Source organism: Bos indicus, chromosome 6 (assembly GCF_029378745.1).
Source record: "Bos indicus isolate NIAB-ARS_2022 breed Sahiwal x Tharparkar chromosome 6, NIAB-ARS_B.indTharparkar_mat_pri_1.0, whole genome shotgun sequence".
Classification (NCBI taxonomy): Eukaryota; Metazoa; Chordata; class Mammalia; order Artiodactyla; family Bovidae; genus Bos; species Bos indicus.
Genome location: NC_091765.1, coordinates 68,608,597 through 68,628,309, shown reverse-complemented (window position 1 = coordinate 68,628,309; position 19,713 = coordinate 68,608,597). Strand labels below are relative to the sequence as shown.

The 19,713-nt window shown below is 42.1% G+C and overlaps 1 protein-coding gene and 1 long non-coding RNA gene across 4 annotated transcripts in view; one reads left to right on the top strand and one right to left on the bottom strand.

The window, feature by feature from the left end:
• SPATA18 (spermatogenesis associated 18) overlaps positions 1-9,515 on the bottom strand; it is a 46,440-nt gene extending 36,925 nt beyond the window's left edge. For 2 of the 3 annotated variants that reach the window (XM_019962735.2, XM_019962736.2), the window contains exon 1: positions 9,230-9,513. In XM_019962735.2, coding sequence (XP_019818294.2) covers positions 9,230-9,316 — 87 coding nt within the window. In that variant the 5' untranslated portion in view covers positions 9,317-9,513. Of the gene's footprint in view, positions 1-9,229 lie in introns of all 3 variants that reach the window. The other variant, XR_011567192.1, reaches the window with a different exon arrangement.
• Positions 9,516-9,657: 142 nt separating this feature from the next.
• LOC109560464 (uncharacterized) lies at positions 9,658-10,629 on the top strand. Its single transcript, XR_002180928.2, has 2 exons — positions 9,658-9,991; positions 10,507-10,629. It is a non-coding gene; the product is annotated as an uncharacterized lncRNA (long non-coding RNA).
• Positions 10,630-19,713: the final 9,084 nt, after the last annotated feature.

Below are 19,713 nucleotides of genomic sequence, written 5' to 3'. Positions count from 1 at the left end.
TCTTATCTAATACAGATGAATAAAATACAGATGTGTAAAATACAGAAAATAAAGCCTGCTATTTCATAGGTTCTTATAAAGCTTAAAGGCAATAATGCACAAAGAGTGGTTTAAGGGCTTTCAATAACTGTTTAAACACTCGTTTTAAGGGATTAAGAGGTACTACTATGAGTAAACTACTATGAATAAAATAGACATTGTACTGCAACAAGCATTGGGGTACATGCATCTGTTTCAATTATGGTTTTCTCAGGGTATATGCCCAGTGGTGGGATTGTTGGGTCATATGGCAGTTCTATTCCTAGTTTTTAAAGGAATCTCCATATTGTTCTCCATGGTGCCTGTATCAATTTACATTCCCACCAACAGTGCCAGATGGGGACAGAGATGGGAAAGGGGACATATGTATACCTGTGACTGACTCATGTTGATGTATGGCAGAAACCAACACAATATTGTAAAGCAATTATCCTCCAATTAAAAAAAATCAAAAATAAATAAATAAGCTACAAAGATATTATGTACAGCATGGGGAATATAGCCAATATTCAATAATTATAAATAGAGCATAGCCTTCAAAAATTGTGAATCACTATATTATATACCTGAAACTTATGTAACACTATACATCAACTATACCTTAAAAAAGTCTTTTAAATGAAGTCCTCTGCAAAGTAAAAGTAAAAATGCTGGTTATAACAGGCTATAACTGCTTCTAGAAAGGTGCCCATTTGTGGGCAGCCTTTCAAGCAGCTCTATTTTGAAATCAACCCTCTGTTCTACATCATTGAGGCTGACCCTGCCACACACTCACTGCCTCCACAACAAAGTTTTTAAACTGCGATCCTGAATTTTATTTTTTCCTTAATATATATATTTTATTGAAGTACAGTTGACTTACAGTGTTTCAGGTGCACAGCAAGGTAACTCAGTTATACATATACATTGTTTATATTATTTTTCAGATTACTTTCCATTATAGGTTATTACAAAATATTGACTATAGTTTCCCGTGCTATACAGTTAACCTTTGTTGCTTGTGTTGAATATCTATTTTTTCCTGAATTTTAGATATAAGAAAGAGGAGGATTATATCTCAACGATTTAGGAACAGCTTCTATTTAGGCTTTCCCAATGGATTTTGGAGGCAAGCATGGCAACCCATTCCAGTATTCTTGCCAGGAAAATACTATGGACAGAGGAGTCTGGCAGGCTATAGTCCATGGGGTCTCAAAGAGTCAGACATGACTGAAGCAACTGAGCATGCACACACTGGATTTTAGTGTCTTGATCCATAATTAATATTCCTACTGGACTTATTTTGTTACTTCTTCTCCTTTAATATTAAACAATGGTGATGTTTACATTAACCAGTTTGTCCAAGATGAAAAATAAGGAGAATCAAATTTAAAAGTTGGTAGACTCTTTGTTAAAAAGAAAATAGTCTTCCTTAACTATTTGTCAATTATTTTGTAGCCATGAATTTATCATTAGTAACTGTGGCAGAAGGAGTGGTACCCATTAAGTATTCCACGTGCTTTTCCACATTTCTCAGGCTCCCTTATAGTTAGACAGCAGCCACACAACTAAGTCTGCCCAAGGGACAATGAGTGCAAGGGCTGTGTATGATGTAGGAGCAGGGCAAGTTCTCCATTCCCTCTATTCCCCTTACAGAACCTTCAGGGTCCGGTAATGAGGCAGCTGCTCCATCTGATGGAGGGCACCTGAAACTGAGCCAGTGACAGACAAGAGCTACCATCAGACTTTGCATGAATGGGAAAGAAATCTCTATTCTGTCAAGACACTAAGGTTTGGCATTTATTCATTACTGGCCAGTAATGCACCCGTCCCCTGGCCCCCACCACCCCATCTCCTTGGCCTTATCTCATGTCCACTCCCTGCCTGGAAGTATTCCCAGTCCCCCGAGATATGCTAGCTTTTTCATGCTTCCCAGCTTCTTGCACACATCCTTTCCTCTCTCCCTTGTCCTCTTCTCCAGCTAGAATTTCATTACCAAGATGCAGCTGACATTTCTATTCCCAGAACCTAGCATAGACAAGACATATTGTAAAAAAAAATTGTCTGAGGAATAAACGTACACTGCAGAAAAAGTGTGAATATAGAGTATCTCACCCAAACCTTTATACATACCAGGAGCTAAGTAACCATTTGTTCAATTAATTCTTAAACTCTTAATACTTGGCTCAGTTATTGGTTGAACAAGAAGGAATTCTCTTTGGCTGTTCCACTAACATTCTCAATAACCACAAAGGAGGAAAACTAACTCTGCAATTCATGTGTTTACCACAACCCGTCCCTGAGTCTCCAATGGAGTCCAGGTTTTAAAGACCAAGTAATGCACCATCACTGCAGATGGTGGCTGCAGCCATGAAATTAAGAGACACTTGCTCCTTGGAAGAAAAGCTATGATCAACCTAGACAGCATACTAAAAAACAGAGACATCACTTTGCCAACAAAGGTCTGTCTAGTCAGAGCTATCGTTTTTCCAGTAGTCATGCACAGATGTGAGAGTTGGACTATAAAGCTGAGCACCAAAGAATTAATGCTTTTGAACTGTGGTGTTGGAGAAAACTCTTGAGAGTCCCCTGGACTGCAAGATCAAACCAGTCCGTCCTAAAGGAAATCAGTCCTGAATATTCATTGGAAGGACCGATGTTGAAGCTGAAACTCCAATACTTTGGCCACCTGATGCGAAGATATGACTCATTTGAAAAGACCCTGATGCTGGGAAAGACTAAAGGCGGGCGGAGAAGGGGACAACAGAAGATGAGATGGTTGGATGACATCACCGACTCAATGAGTTTGAGCAAGCTCTGGGAGTTGGTGATGGACAGGGAAGCCTGACGTGCTGTGGTCCATGGGGTCGCAAAAAGTCAGACACAACTGAGCGACTGAACTGAAGGAGATAAAGGTCCTGAAGGGAAGAAAAGTGTTCTCTATAAATTTAATAACTAGTTGAACCCTCAAGAATGTAGAAGGGGAGGAGTGAAGGGGGGTCAGGGAATCTGTTTGAAGACACCATAGCAATGACAACCACCTTTTGAGAGGGTAACAGGTAGGGAGGGTAGAGGTGCCCCCAGGCGGCAGGAGGAAGTAAACTGCAAGTGGCAGACTTTTGTTTCCTTCTGTGTTGAGGAAACAGGTTCTGCCTAAGACCAACCTTTTTTATCTTTTCTCAAACCTTGGGCTGATAATGGCTCAGCAAACCAGTACTCATACTAATTGTTTTATGGCTGGGGATGACACACCTTGGCCATCCTATCTCAAAAATGCTTATTGTGGGAGAGGGGCCTGATGAAACTCCCTCAGCCTTGAGGTGTTTCTTTATCTGATTAGAAGCTAGCTAACAGACATAAAATGCCTTGGCACTCTTTCTGTTCCCTTCTGATGTCTATGTTAGAAGCTTTCCCTATCTCTGCTATACTTCATTAAAACTGCTACACAAAAGGCTCCAAGTAATCAAGTCTCGTCTCTGACCCTGGATCAAAATCCTCTCTTCCAGAGGTCACGAATCCTGGCGTAACACACAGCTCGCAGTAGCAACCTTTCACTTTTGTATTTAGAATCAGGCATGTTTTGGCATAAAAACAGGCTCTATTTCAATCACAGAGATTATTCTAAAACAAACAGAGGACACTTCTTTAAGAGCTCGTTTTTATGTGCTGATATTTAATATGTTGTTTACACTTGTTAGTACAGAATTCTATAGCACAAGGGAAGGGTAATGCAAGAGAAGCATTACCTCCCTATATAATACTTTTAGTTTCTCCCCACTGCCCTCAGGATAAAGTCCGAACTCCATAACACACCACCAAGGCACCCGTCCCCTGGCCCCCACCACCCCATCTCCTTGGCCTTATCTCATGTCCACTCCCTGCCTGGAAGTATTCCCAGTCCCCCGAAATATGCTAGCTTTTTCATGCTTCCCAGCTTCTTGCACACATCCTTTCCTCTCTCCCTTGTCCTCTTCTCCAGCTAGAATTTCATTACCAAGATGCAGCTGACATTTCTATTCCCAGAACCTAGCATAGACAAGACATATTGTAAAAAAAAATTGTCTGAGGAATAAACGTACACTGCAGAAAAAGTGTGAATATAGAGTATCTCACCCAAACCTTTATACATACCAGGAGCTAAGTAACCATTTGTTCAATTAATTCTTAAACTCTTAATACTTGGCTCAGTTATTGGTTGAACAAGAAGGAATTCTCTTTGGCTGTTCCACTAACATTCTCAATAACCACAAAGGAGGAAAACTAACTCTGCAATTCATGTGTTTACCACAACCCGTCCCTGAGTCTCCAATGGAGTCCAGGTTTTAAAGACCAAGTAATGCAATAATTCAGCATCTCTTTAATAACGAAAAGAAAATGAGGTGGTGCTGTTTGCTGTTGTTTTTAGGATTTGCTTCTCTGGGAGGGGAGTGGGTTGGAAAATATTTCTTCCTGAAGTTAGGATAAATATAACTTAAAAAAATAAAATCAAGCAAGAAACAGTTTTGCCAAAGGCCCAGAAGATTGGTAGATGTTGTAAGGTTAAAAACAAGCCAAAAGATAAAAAACAAAGGCTTCAGGGCAGAAAATTATATTTTAAAAGAACTTACTGTTTCTGACAACGTAGGAATCAAGGAAACAGACTGTGTATGAGACGGTGGTGATGGCCGGATAAAGGCAGAGGGGATAGGAATGGATAAAGAAGGAAATTATATTAGAGAAATTAAGAAGAAAAACTAAATAGCATCTAATTGTTAATCCAAATGATGGCTAGTTTGGAAAACAATCAAAATTCTGCATTGTGTTTTAGAATTAATCTGTTCAAGTTATTTATCTATTTCACTTGAAAATAACTTTTCCCAAAGGAATAACTTTAACCATGTTCCTAATTCTAGAGGAATATACACGGTCTTTTCTTTTGCTTGAGTTTATCAGAAATCAACTAATGTGGTCACAGTCAGAAAAGTCAACCTTCCATAGCACACATAATTTGAAGCTTTTAAGGAAAAAACATAGTTCTCTACAACCAATATTTTAATAAATATAATTTGCTACAATGAGTACTCTTCATCTTAAGGATTCAAGGCCAAAGTCTTTGGAACTAATAAAATAACATTGCAGTATCACAGGAAAACCCTTAGCAATTGACTGAAACTCAAACTGTAGATGACAAGATGTTGAATAAGTCTCAATGTAACCTAAATGTTGGTAGGTGCTGTAAAGAGATTTTCTCATCATCTTTCTTTAAGCGCCACACCCCCACCACCCACCACACACACACACTGTTCAGAACGCTTGCACCCTCTCACTTGTGCTCCTGATCGTTAATCCTGGCTTCTGGTTTCAATTTTAAGAAAAGTTGAATTAAAGATGTTTGGGGATCATTTCTGGGCTTCCCTGCTGGCTCAGGGGTAAAGAATCTGTCAGCAATGCAGGAGATGCAGGAGATTCCCGTTTGGTCCCTGCGTCAGGAAGATCCCCTGGAGGAGGGCATGGCAATCCACTTCAATAGTCTTGCCTGGAGAACCCCATGGACAGAGGAGCCTAGTGGGCTATGGTCCATAGGGTCACAAAGAGTTGAACACGACTGAAGCATCTGAACACACAAGGCACACACAGGGATCATTTCTAATTTTACACTGAATATGAGGTTTGTCAGAAATGAGTCCAAGGAACTGGGTGTCTGGGAGAAAGGTGGTGGCATTCAGCCAGTCATGATTTATTGAGCAACTACTAGGGGCCAAACGGAGAAGGCAATGGCACCCCACTCCAGTACTCTTGCCTGGAAAATCCCATGGACCGAGGAGCCTGGAAGGCCGCAGTCCATGGGGTCGCTAAGAGTCAGACACAACTGAGCGACTTCCCTTTCACTTTTCACTTTCATGCATTGGAGAGGAAATGGCAAGCCACTCCAGTGTTCTTGCCTGGAGAATCCCAGGGACTCGGGAGCCTGATGAGCTTCTGTCTATGGGGTCACACAGAGTTGGACACAACTGAAGTGACTTAGCAGGGGCCAAAAGTGGAATGAAACAGAAATCTCTGCCGTCTGAAGCTTACCTTTTAGGGTGTGTTGGGGGAGGGGAGGGAAGGAAGACTAATCAACAAAATAAAAGAGTAAATCAGTAAAAATTAGAAGGGGTAGATATTATGGAAGAAATAAAGCAGAGAAGGGGCACAGTGGTTCCAGGGGTGAGGGTGGCTGCTCAGTCCAATACAGTCGCCACTGGTCATATGTAACTAGTTGAATTCAAACTAGATTTCAATGAAGTTAAAACTTCAGTTCCTCAGTTTGCACTCATTGAATTTCAAATGCTTATTGGCCACCATGTTGGACAGTGATGATATAAAGATATATATAGAATGCATCCATCATCATGGAAAGTTCTTTCAGACAGTTCTACTCTACAAAGAGCAAGGAGTCTAGTATTGCTGGAGTGGTTGAGCAAGGGACAGGGTAAGAGATAACATCACAGAGTTTAAAGGAGCACAGTTGTACAGGAGTTTGATGGCCATTGCAGGAACTTTTTTTCTGAAATATGAAGTTTGGAGAGTTTTGCCATAGGAGTAACTTAATCTGACTTGGTATTTAGAAGAATTACTTTGGGTTATTTTTTTTTAAGTCACCCAAATAAAAGATGACCAAAGGTGTACAAGTGTGGCAGCAGAGGCAGGGACGGTGTGGAACATGCTCAGGTTCTGCACAAGCTTAGAAGCTAGTACCAACAGATTCTGCTGGTGAGAAAGTAGTGGAGTATGTCATGATAAAGACTGTAACTAAAGGAAAGAAGTCAGTGTTTGTGGCATGGGAGAAGCTATGGTCAGTCACACACTGATTTGACTTTGCAATGACAAAAGCACAACTGAAAATGTCCAATGGACATTTGGAGAAGTGAGAGCTCAGATGAGAAAAGGACCTGAGTATAGATATGATATTCATCAGCATAGGGGTAAGAGATGAAACAGGAATGGAGGTGGAAGAGAAGGTTTCTAAAGTCTGCCCTTGAAGAACAACTATAAGAGAGGTGTGGGTAAGACAAGGAGACAAATAGAGTCTTAGAAAAATGCAGGTGTCGACAGCCAAATGCAAGAGAGATGCCAGAAAGTTGAAGAGAAATGATGATGCCCAAGGAATGGCCACAAAATGTGGAAAGGCACTGATCTCTAAGAGTGCAGTCTCTACTAATTATATGTGTGTATTGGAGATGGGGAGAGCCACAATCTAAATATAAATGGTTTCGGTGAGAACAGAAGAATGGGGTGCACCACTGTTAGTGAGAAGAGAAAGTACAATAAACTGTGGCATTTCTCAGAACTTACAGGTCGTTTCTAAAACAATCATTTGATTTGGTCCAGCCACTACCAGTGTCATTTGTGTTCAACATTGTCTAGTGACAAACTGAATACACTTTTTAATGGTTCAAGTTAATTTAGGCCACAGGGCAAGAAAAATTGTATAAGAAGTAGCTTTAAGAAGGGAAAATGCATGTATTAGGATTTGTTATTCTCATCCTTCTGAGATTAAGTAACAAGTAGCCACTTTTAAAGGTAGGTGGTGGGGGGAACCCAAGGCTTTGTGCTAATGGTGAATTTCAATTTTCCTGCAATTCTGATGGAGAAGGAATAATCAATATTGGTACTTTAAATGTGGGCAAATGGGGTAAACACTAGAAAAGAAGGCTAAGGAGAAAGCCATAGTTCTTTGAGCTCCCCTCCTCCCAGGAGCCTGGTTACAAGGTGGATAGGAAAGTCCAGGGACTCATGATGGCAGGCAGTTGCATTTTCCTGGTAGGATTTCAGAAACAAGCTAATCTAGACTCAAAAAATTGAGATCCAAAAAGCACCTTCACCCATGATCAATTCCAGTCTCCCAGTTAGCTGAGGAGGTACTGAGACCTAGAGGTTAAATAATTTGCCCCAAATGATTCAGTTTTTGTTGTTGTTGGTTGTTGTTGTTTAGTCACTAAGCCACCAGGCTTCTCTGTCCATGGGATTTTCCGGGCAAGAAAGAATACTGGTGTGGGTTGCCATTTCCTTCTCCAGGGGATCTTGCAGACCCAGGGAATGAACCAGCATCTCCTACACTGGCAGGTGGATTCTTTACCGCTGAGCCACCAGGGAAGCCCCAATGATTCAGCCAGCCAGTTCTCTGCAAAGTCAGACCTAAAAGCTGGCGGGGTGGAGCTGATTCTGGGTCCCCAGCTCTTTTTCCTGCATTGTTCTACTTGCTATGTGAGAATAGGACTCTCCTTTTTTTTGTTATTGTTCAGTCGCTAAGTCATGTCTGACTCTTTGAGACCCGATGGATTGTAGCCCTCCAGGCTCCTCTGTCCATGGGGATTCTCCAGACAAGAATACTAGAGTGGGTTGCCATGCCCTTCTCCAGGGGATCTTCCTGATCCAGGAATCAAACCGGAGTCTCTTGCATTGCAGATGGATTTTTTTTACCAGCTGAGCTACAGCATAGAACTCTTCTTTTTAAGACAGACCAACCGAAGCAAATTCTGCATTGGAGTTCTACTATCTGGACTCGGAGATGAACGGGAGCTGGAGTAGGGTGGGGGATGGAAGGAATTAATGAGATTTGAAGAACCCTATTGGGTTTGACGACAGAATATTGGCTTACAAATGCCTTGACAACAGGCTTTCTGAAATCTGCCCTGGTGTTGAAACTGCCTTACTTGCCATGCTCATCAGCGCACAAGTGAAACTCGCAAGGTTGACTAGTGTCCGTTTCATTGACTTCTGGGTACTAACTCCTGGGTATATTTCTATAAAAATCTTATCTCCAGAGTGGGAGACTTGCGGAAAGGCAAGAAGAGGGATGTAATAAATAATAATAATTCGAGTCGGGGTATGGGGGTGGACTGCAGGCAGAGGAGACTGGAGGAAGAGTGACAAGCCAGACCGGACCTGGGTTGCTCGCAGGGCTTTCCCGTTGCTAGGACCGCCAGCGTCCTTGGCTACCGCTCGCTAAAATAGGAGCTCTCCTCTGCTACGACCAGTCCAGCGCTTCGCGGACCGCGCCACCTCGCGTCAGAAGGAGAAAAAGGAATCGCATTTCCCCGCTTCCCTCGGTGCGGGTCCCACAGAGGAATCAAAACTGCGGGACTTGGCAAAGCAGTCACCCGGAGGCCAGTCCTAAGAACCTCCCGCTGAGGGTTGTGCGAGGAACTAGAGAGAGGGCGAACCCCGGGGGTCTTCCCCTCTGACTCACGTTGTACTCCCTCAGCCAGGACTCTAGCTTGTCCTGCAACGATCGTAAAGCTTCGTTGGAGACCAGTCTCCTCAGGTTATCTGCCATCGCTCGCTCTTCCGCTCGGCCCGCTCTGGGAGATGGACTCGTGGACCGCGGGGTGGTGTGGCGGGAAAGGTGTTCTCTTCCTGAGGAGCTCAGAGCGCGGCTGGTGTTTCCATCCTCCCCGCTCGGGTCGGACGGGGCAGGGTTCGAGAAGCCGGGGGGAGGTGCCCTGGGCCACAGCCGCCGCGCCTCATTCGCTGCCCCGTGCGCGGTCTCCCGGCTCCCGCGCGGCCGCCGGGAGCCAGGACAATAAAATACCCAGGCGATTATTAAACAAACCTTGACGTGAGCGCGCGGCAGCTGGGGACGCGCGCGGCCCGTTTCCTTGGCAACGCCTGCGCCGCCGCCCAGCCCTAGCCCAGCGCACTACCCGCCTGCAGCCCCGCCGCCCGCATCCCTCCTGCCTCCCCACCTCGACCCGCCCGCGGGTCCGGGGCACCGCCAGGACGCGCCATGCCGCTCTTCCTCATGCTACTGATGCTCAGCCTCATGCTGCTGCTGCTAGTGCTGCTGGTGGCCGAAAGCGAGAGCCCCCAAAGTCTGTGAGACTCTGGGTTGGGCCGGCGGCTGGAAGACGTTAAGACTTCAGATGGCAGCAGCCCGACCCTGATGGAGAGAGAGGCGCCCGCAGTGTGGCGATGCTGGGCAGCCGGAGGCCTCTTGTCTAGGAAAGCAAAGGTTCTTTCTTTCTAGACGTTTTTGGTTAGGCGGTGAAGAAAGCAGTTGTTTGGCTCCTTCCTATATTCTTTCACTTCTCAAGACTTTATTTCTTCCTTTGTAACATCTAGGATTTGGTGGGTGCCCAGCTAAATAGATTTTAGCTCCAGGATGTTCACAAATTAAAGTCAATCAGGTTTAAATAATATTTGGTTTGTTTTTAGAATCATTAAGCACTCTAAAGTTATTTAATTATGAATTCTCTACTTGAGACTTTGTGCAAGTTTAGAGCCGGTTTTGGCACTATTTCAAAAGGTGTATTAAGCCACAGTGGTAGTTTGGACTACTTAAGAAATGAAACCATTTCAACCATCATTAAGCACTTTAGTACCCGTATTTTCAATGTCGTCAAATAATGTGCAGATTGCAAATCATCCTAATCTATCTTTTTTAAAACGGAGCGGGTGGAAGCAGGACCTCAGCTAGCTAGTCGATTAGCTAGTTTAATTCAGTTTCTTCTTCTTTTTTTTTTTCAGGTATTTAAGAGTTATGAACATTGAACATGTCCACTGATGGTAAACTTAAGACTTTTTGCCCCCACCCGCTTTTTTCCTCTTAATTAGTGGTTTTACTGTCCTCTGATAAAAATGAAAGGCTCATTCTGGAGTCTGTGTTCTTACTATCTTCTGTAGACCACAAAATAAGGACTATAAAAGTTCTCACCACAAGAAAAAAAACTTGTAACTATGTCTGGTGATAGATATTAATTAGACTGATTGTAGTGATTATTTCACGTTATATACAAATATTGAATCACTATGTTGTACGTAATGTATTATTTTAATTATATGTCAACAAAAAGAAGAAAGAATATAAAGAGAACACACATTTTATCATAGTGCAATAACAATTGCTAAACTACAAAAAATAAATGTTCATTACTGACTTTCTTTAAAAAATATAAAGAATGAGGAAGGCAACGAAGAAGCTTATAGATTTCTTAACTTAATGCACATTTTTATAGATGATTGGAATCTTTGAACAGTCTGATTTACTTATTAATAAAAACCAAGTTGTAATATTTGCTTAGGTCAGACTCAGGGTTAAATCCTCCTCCTTACTGTTACACTTTAATTAACCTCTAGTCCTTGTTTATATCATCTTGCATGCCTGTGTGCTCAGTTGCTTCAGTCGTTTGGGACTCTTTTATGACTGTAGCCTGCCAGGCTCTTCTGTCCATGGGATTGTCCTGGCAAGAATACTGAATAGGTTACCATTTCCTCCTCCAGGGGATCTTCTCAACCTAGGGATCAAACAGCGTCTCCTGAGATGGATTCTGAGCCATCTAGGAAGCCCTTATATCATCTTACTATAGTTCCTACTTCACAGTGTTATTAAATAAGATCATTCATGTGAAGTGCAACACAGTGCTTGACATGTTATAGCAAATGTTATAAATTTGCTTCCTAAATGCTATGATTACTATTACTACACATGTACAATAGGTCACAGTACTAATATTAAACAGCGAAGGGTAGGTTGGAAACATATAAAGCAACAATAGGGCTGCTGATTGAGTAAATTATTCAATGGAATGTTTCACTATAGAAATCTCATTTTTGAACAGCTAGTATCTAGGAATTACTACTATATAATGTTAAATGAAAAAAAGCATGTCTCTAAATTATATATTGGAGAAGGCAATGACACCCCCACTCCAGTACTGTTGCCCAGAAAATCCCATGGATGGAGGAACCTGGTAGGCTGCAGTCCATGGGGTCGCTAAGAGTCGGACACGACTGAGCGACTTCCCTTTCACTTTCCACTTTCATGCATTGGAGAAGGAAATGGCAACCCACCCCAGTGTTCTTGCCTGGAGAATCCCATGGACGGAGAAGCCTGGTAGGCTGCAGTCCATGGGGTCGCATAGAGTCGGACACGACTGAAGTGACTTAGTAGTAGTAGTAGTAGTAAATTATATATATTGTCTTACATTATACAACATGAACCCAAGGCATGATTATGGATGATTTTAATTGGTTCCTTTATACTTTCCCAATTTTTCAAATTTCCACCATGAACACAAACTGCTTTTATGAAAACTTACTCAGAAACAGCTATCCAAAAACTTGATCACCTTCAAAAAAATGTTACTCAAAATATCAATATTTAAGCCAACTCAAAATAGAATATGCTTTGACCAAATGTTCATATTACTCATTTAATAGACGTATGGAGTCTTAGGATAGAATGAGCCTGAAATCACTTAGAATATGCTACCTGACCTTATCTCTACAATACTTGACCACCACAAGTAGATTCAAGACCCTTCAGGTTTCCCAGTCATTTCATACACCTCTTAGTTTCCATAGAGCTCTGGAGCATGGTTGTCCTTAGCAAGAACTTGATGCTTACTAATAACAAGCATAACTCTCAAGTACTCAAAACAAAGGAAATGTTTTACGTACTTATTCATTATTTATCCTCCTAAAATTTCCAAAAGAGGATCTCAGATCACTTACAGTAAAAGGTTTGTAGAAAACATCTTTGTTAGATTTAGAAAAAAATTAATGAAAAAAACACAAATGTGCCCCCAGTTTAAGTCTGTGTACTAATATTTAGCCTTATTTTACATTTATTTTGGGGCTATGTGGCAGTCAAGAAAAAAAGGAAACTGGGTGGTATGATTACCATTTGATTTTTAAAGTACACATACCAATTTTTTGAATGAAAGCACATTTTTTGGTACCAGTCCTTAAATATGTTTATTCCTTTCCAAAGAGTATAGAATAACAGATGAATGTGTCCTTAATAACCTCTCCTTTGTAAAGAAAATACAGAAACAATCTTCATGTGACTTTCTTGCAGTCACCTTTGATCAATGCCAATGGGGGTAACACTAGAACACATGCCATCAAAGAGAGGGCCAAGCAATTGACACCCCATTTCTTAGCTCTCTGGTGATGTTACTTGATACAAGCTTAGAACTTCCATACCTGTAGGAATAAGTAGATGCCCTCATAAGTGCCCTTAATGATGATCCCAACATGGAACAACAGACTGGTTCCAAATAGGAAAAGGAGTACGTCAAGGTTGTATATTGTCACCGTGCTTATTTAACTTATATGCAGAGTATATCATGAGAAACGCTGGACTGGAAGAAGCACAAGCTGGAATCAAGATTGCTGGGAGAAATATCAATAACCTTAGATATGCAGATGCCACCACCCATATGGCAGAAAGTGAAGAGGAACTAAAAAGCCTCTTGATGTAAGTGAAAGTGGAGAGTGAAAAAGTTGGCTTAAAGCTCAACATTCAGAAAACGAAGATCATGGCATCCGGTCCCATCACTTCATGGGAAATAGATGGGGAAACAATGTCAGACTTTATTTTTTGGGGCTCCAAAATCACTGCAGATGGTGACTGCAGCCATGAAATTAAAAGATGCTTGCTCCTTGGAAGGAAAGTTATGACCAACCTAGATAGCATATTCAAAAGCAGAGACATTACTTTTCAAACAAAGGTCCGTCTAGTCAAGGCTATGGTTTTTCCAGTGGTGATGTATGGATGTGAGAGTTGGACTGTGAAGAAGGCTGAGTGCCGAAGAATTGATGCTCTTGAACTGTGGTGCTGGAGAAGACTCTTTCGAGTCCCTTGGACTGCAAGGAGATCCAACCAGTCCATTCTGAAGGAGATCAGCCCTAGGATTTGTTTGGAAGGAATGATGCTAAAGCTGAAACTCCAGTACTTTAGCCACCTCATGTGAAGAGTTGACTCATTGGAAAAGACTCTGATGCTGGGAGGGATTGGGGGCAGGAGGAGAAGGGGACGACAGAAGATGAGATGGCTGGATGGCATCACTGACTCGATGGACGTGAGTCTGAGTGAACTCCAGGAGTTGGTGATGGACAGGGAGGCCTGGCGTGCTGTGATTCGTGGGGTTGCAAAGAGTCGGACACGACTGAGCGGCTGAACTGAACTGAACTGAACTGAACTTCCTTAGCACTTTTGATGGGTGCAGGATGGCAATCAATTTAAGAGAGAGTTAGACCCTGGAATGCAAACAGTAGACATTGCTGATTAAAGAAGAATCCACATGCTTCAAACTATAAGCATGCACTCAACAAGGTTGAGATTCTGTTTTTAAAGTCTATATGTATATGTGTATATATATATATATATATATATATATATATAGCTTCCTGGCATCTCAGAGGTTAAAGCATCTGCCTGCAATGCGGGAGACCCAGGTTCGATCCCTGAGTCTGGAAGATCCCCTGGAGAAGGAAATGGCAACCCACTCCAGTATTCTTGCCTGGAGAACCCCATGGACAGAGGAGCCTGGTAGGCTACAGTCCACGGGGTTGCAAAGAGTCAGACACGACTGAGCGACTTCACTTTCACTTTCTTTCACTTTTTTATATATATATACATATGATAAAGGAAGTGTTTTATATATATATATATATATATGATAAAGGAAGGGTTAGAGTCCCTCCATATATATATATATATATATATGGAAATAGATAAGTAAAGGTTCTATTTGAAGAATCTTTTGATGCTCTAATTTTGTTCCTATTTATTTCAGGATATTATCAAGCAGGCATTTATTTGGAAATAAAAGAAAAATCAAATCTTTCTTTCTGGTACACTATCAGATTATCTTAGAGAAGTTCAAAGGACAATAAATTTGAAACATGGATACTCTTGTTTTATCTCACACTCTTCCAGTTAGTGGTTTCTCATGACTTTACATAAGTCTTTAATCATTCTGAGCCTCACTTTTCTTCCATCTACATAATGAAAAACATGGACTTGATGAGCTCTAAGATCTCTTGCAGTTCTGACATTCTTTAATGTTGTTTCCCACCCCCCCCCCTTTTTTTGTAACATATTGGTTATGGTTGAGATTGAGCAAATGTCGCTTGTTGTCTCAATTTCTGGTTCACAGTTCAGTTGAGGTCAGGCCTTGATTCTGAGAGCGTTAGCCAATATTAAAAGTTGAACCTCTTTTTGGCATACAATTTATTTTGCAGGCTTGCTGAAATAACTAATAGAGCTAATCTCCAAGAAATAAACACGGGGTTCCTCCAAAGTTACACTTTTAATAAATTTAAACTCAGCTCAAACTGACAAAATCTTCCTAACTCCCCCACCCCCACAAAGCTCATCACTCTCTTCTTTATGCTTTGTCTCTCTAACTTTAGAAATGTTGATACTGTTATCCTACTATATTAAACTTATTTGTCTGCATCCTATATAAGCTTGTGAGTTTCTTAAAGAAAAGGGCAAAGGTCTATTTAGTTTAATATCCTCAGCACAGCAAGTGGCACATTCTAAGCCCTCTATAAATGTTTGTTAAACTATTAACAAAAAGAGAAAGAAGTAAAAGAAAGAAGAAAGGAAAACAAAGAAGGAAAGAAGGCAGGAAGGAGATGATAGGCTGCTTTATATCTGAGGTCATAACCCCATAGAGGTAGAAGAGCAAATTTAATAGCTATTGGTTGTTCTTAAAGCATCATAATTCTACCACCCAGCCAGGAGCCTTTTTTTCTAGAGAAGTGTAATGAGTCAAACATCTGGATGGAATAGGCTTTCTGAAAGTTCTTACTTTTGTCCACTTTGAATTTTACCTGTATCAGTTAGCTGGAGAGATTTTTAATTAGGGATTTTATGAAGCCAACAAAAGAGCAACCAAACTCCTCAGTATAGCAAGAGCTGTGTGTGTTTTCTGATGCTTGTATGTAAGAAGCTTGTATGCAAGGAGCTCCAAGGATATTCAGTGGGATCCTCATCATAATTTCCACTGGGGACAGTTGCAAACCCTCAGCATATGTGGCTAAAGGCATAATCTGTTCTGCTCTAGTCAGGCTTCTACCCAGTCCTCTTCTGTGTGTGTCATGCTATTCTTATCCTACAGCTGTCAGTGTTAGTCCTTTGGGTTGGGGCCTATATTACTATTTGAAGAAAATCTTTTAGCTTTTGCTGACCCAATTGTATGTGATTTCCTTTAAATTTAGTGGTGGTATTAAATTTTTACTGGTGGTATTGCCAAGGCACTTTGTCTCTATGTATGAGACAGGTTGGCAAAACCAAGGCAGAGCTGCTAGTCTTAGAAACTGGGGTATTACAGATTTCTAAGATACTTATCTGGGGAGGCCTTACAAATAGCTGTGAAAAGAAGAGACGTGAAAAGCAAAGGAGAAAAGGAAAGATATAAGCATCTGAATGCAGAGTTCCAAAGAATAGCAAGGAGAGATAAGAAAGCCTTCTTCAGCGATCAATGCAAAGAAATAGAGGAAAACAACAGAATAGGAAAGACTAGAGATCTTTTCAAGAAAATTAGAGATACCAAGGGAACATTTCATGCAAAGATGGGCTCGATAAAGGACAGAAATGGTATGGACCTAACAGAAGCAGAAGATATTAAGAAGAGGTAGCAAGAATACCCAGAAGAACTATACAAAAAAGATCTTCACGACCCAGATAATCACGATGGTGTGATCACTGACCTAGAGCCAGACATCCTGGAATGTAAAGTCAAGTGGGCCTTAGAAAGCATCACTACGAACAAAGCTAGTGGAGGTGATGGAATTCCAGTTGAGCCATTTCAAATCCTGAAAGATGATGCTGTGAAAGTGCTGCACTCAATATGCCAGCAAATTTGGAAAACTCAGCAGTGGCCACAGGACTGGAAAAGGTCAGTTTTCATTCCAATCCCAAAGAAAGGCAATGCCAAAGAATGCTCAAACTACCGCACAATGGCACTCATCTCACACGCTAGTAAAGTAATGCTCAAAATTCTCCAAGCCAGGCGTCAGCAATATGTGAACCGTGAACTTCCAGATGTTCAAGCTGGTTTTAGAAAAGGCAGAGGAACCAGAGATCAAATTCACAACATCCGCTGGATCATGGAAAAAGCAAGAGAGTTCCAGAAAGACATCTATTTCTGCTTTATTGACTCTGCCAAAGCCTTTGACTGTGTGGATCACAATAAATGTGGAAAATTCTTCAAGAGATGGGAATACCAGACCATCTGACCTGCCTCTTGAGAAACGTGTATGCAGGTCAGAAAGCAACAATTAGAACTGGACATGGAACAACAGACTGGTTCCAAATAGGAAAAGGAGTACGTCAGTCAAGGCTGTATATTGTTACCCTGCTTATTTAACTTATATGCAGAGTATATCATGAGAAACACTGGGCTGGAAGAAGCACAAGCTGGAATCAAGATTGCCAGGAGAAATATCAATAACCTCAGATATGCAGATGATACCACCCTTATGGCAGAAAGTGAAGAGGAACTAAAAAGCCTCTTGATGAAAGTGAAAGAGGAGAGTGAAAAAGTTGGCTTAAAGCTCAACATTCAGAAAACGAAGATCATGGCATCTGGCCCCATCACTTCATGGGAATTAGATGGGGAAACAATGGAAACAGTGTCAGACTTTATTTTGGGGGGCTCCAAAATCACTACAGATGGTGACTGCAGCCATGAAATTAAAAGATGCTTGCTCCTTGGAAGGAAAGTTATGACCAACCTAGACAGCATATTAAAAAGCAGAGACATTACTTTTCAAACAAAGGTCCGTCTAGTCAAGGCTATGGTTTTTCCAGTGGTCATGTATGGATGTGAGAGTTGGACTGTGAAGAAAGCTGAGGGCCAAAGAATTGATGCTTTTGAACCGTGGTGTTGGAGAAGACTCTTGAGAGTCCCTTGGACTGCAAAGAGATCCAACCAGTCCATTCTAAAGGAGATCAGTCCTGGGTGTTCATTGGAAGGACTGATGCTAAAGCTGAAACTGCAATACTTTGGCCACCTCATTCGAAGAGTTGACTCACTGGAAAGACTCTGATGCTGGGAGGGATTGGGGGCAAGAGGAGAAGGGGATGACAGAGGATGAGATAGCTGGATGGCATTACGGACTCAATGGACAGGAGTTTGAGTGAACTCTGGGAGATGGTGATGGACAGGGAGGCCTGCTGCTTCTACTGCTGCTGCTAAGTCACTTCAGTCGTGTCCGACTCTGTGCGACCCCATAGATGGCAGCCCACCAGGCTCCCCCGTCCCTGGGATTCTCCAGGGAAGAACACTGGAGTGGGTTGCCATGTCCTTCTCCAATGCATGAAAGTGAAAAGTGAAAGTGAAGTTGCTCAGTCATGTCCGACTCCTAGCGACCTCATGGACTGCAACCTACCAGGCTCCTCCATCCATGGGATTTTCCAGGCAAGAGTACTGGAGTGGGCTGCCATTGCCTTCTTCAGACAGGGAGTCCTAGCGTGCATCAATTCATGGGGTCGCAAAGTTCAGACACGACTGAGTGACTGAACTGAAATGAACTGAACCGAACTGAAGATACTTATTAAGCTTCATTACTGTCTTAAGCATTGGAGATAGAAGGATGAGTAAGATACGGATCTTCCAGATATAGCTCCCCATTTTTTTGATGAACTTAGGACAGGTAAACAAAATAGAATACAATGCACTCTGAAATACATGTAGAAGACAAGGAGCAGAATTAAGGGACAGACTGCCCAGGCATGTAGGAAGGCTCAAAGAGAACATGACATTTGAATGGATTTTTGAATGATGAATAAGAGTGTGCTTGACAGAGAAAAAGAGAAGGACTTTTCAAGCAGAAGGAAAAGAAGCAAAACATAGGAAGTAAGGACTAGAGGACTAGAATTAGAGATAGGAATTAAGGATCAGTCAAAAGCCCAGTTATCTGAGTGGATTATTGGGACCACAGCCAGACTATTATCAGAGGCTTACTGCTGATTCCCCAAAGCATTGAGCTGTAAGCAGAAACCGTCTTTCTGCTTAAGATGAAGCTTGTCCTAGAGATCCAGGAAGGAGTCAGCCTAGAGATGCAAGTCAATTGGTTCCAGCATTTGGAAAGGATTTGCAGAACTTGATGACCAGCTAGGTACTGATCTTAGCCAAAACTAGAGGAGAGACGGGAAAGATTATAAAGGATTTACCAGGTGAGAGAGCTGAATCTTCTAACTACAATTTCTTGGCAATCCTCTGATGTAAAGTACGCAGAGAGAGAAACATCAGCTCCGGTCATCAAAAAGCAAAACTGATTTAGTTCCTAGAGAAAGAAAAATTTGGCCAGCAGGTCTCTCTGGTGTTCCTGTTGAGTTAGGCAGGCCTGGGGTCCCAAGATGCTTAGAAGAAGTTTCAGCTACTTGAGGAATAGTTAACGCACCTTGCTCACCACTGCCCTCTCTTTCTTTTTTTTTTTTTTAAACTAAGAGGATTATTGGATTATATTGACTCGACAGGGAACAAGGAATGTGTACTCGAGCTACTTGTATATCTGAGTGCCTTCCTGGTGTGCAGTAAACATCTGTTAAATTGGATTCCCCAGGAGATACATCACACTATCTTCAACCCACCTCCAAAACCACAGAAAAAAAGCATCAGCCTTCACCGGCCCGCCAAAACTAAGCAGCATCCCTGAAGTGACTGTCCTCTTTAAGGACATTCGGTTTTCAAGATTTTAGCTGCCTGTCAGCAACTTGTTAACTTCTGTCCACGTTGTCACCACCTCCTCCCTCGTCCACATGTACTCTGCAAATGCGCCCTCCCCACCCAGCCAAGGAGACCCCCGACTCGTGAAGCAAGGAGCCCTCCTGATGGCACCAGCACCGCCCCCCACCCCTTGCTGGGAAATGGAGGGGAAGGGAGAGGGGTCCTCTGTATTTTGAGGGCGCCCTTTTGGAAGAATCCAGAGGCG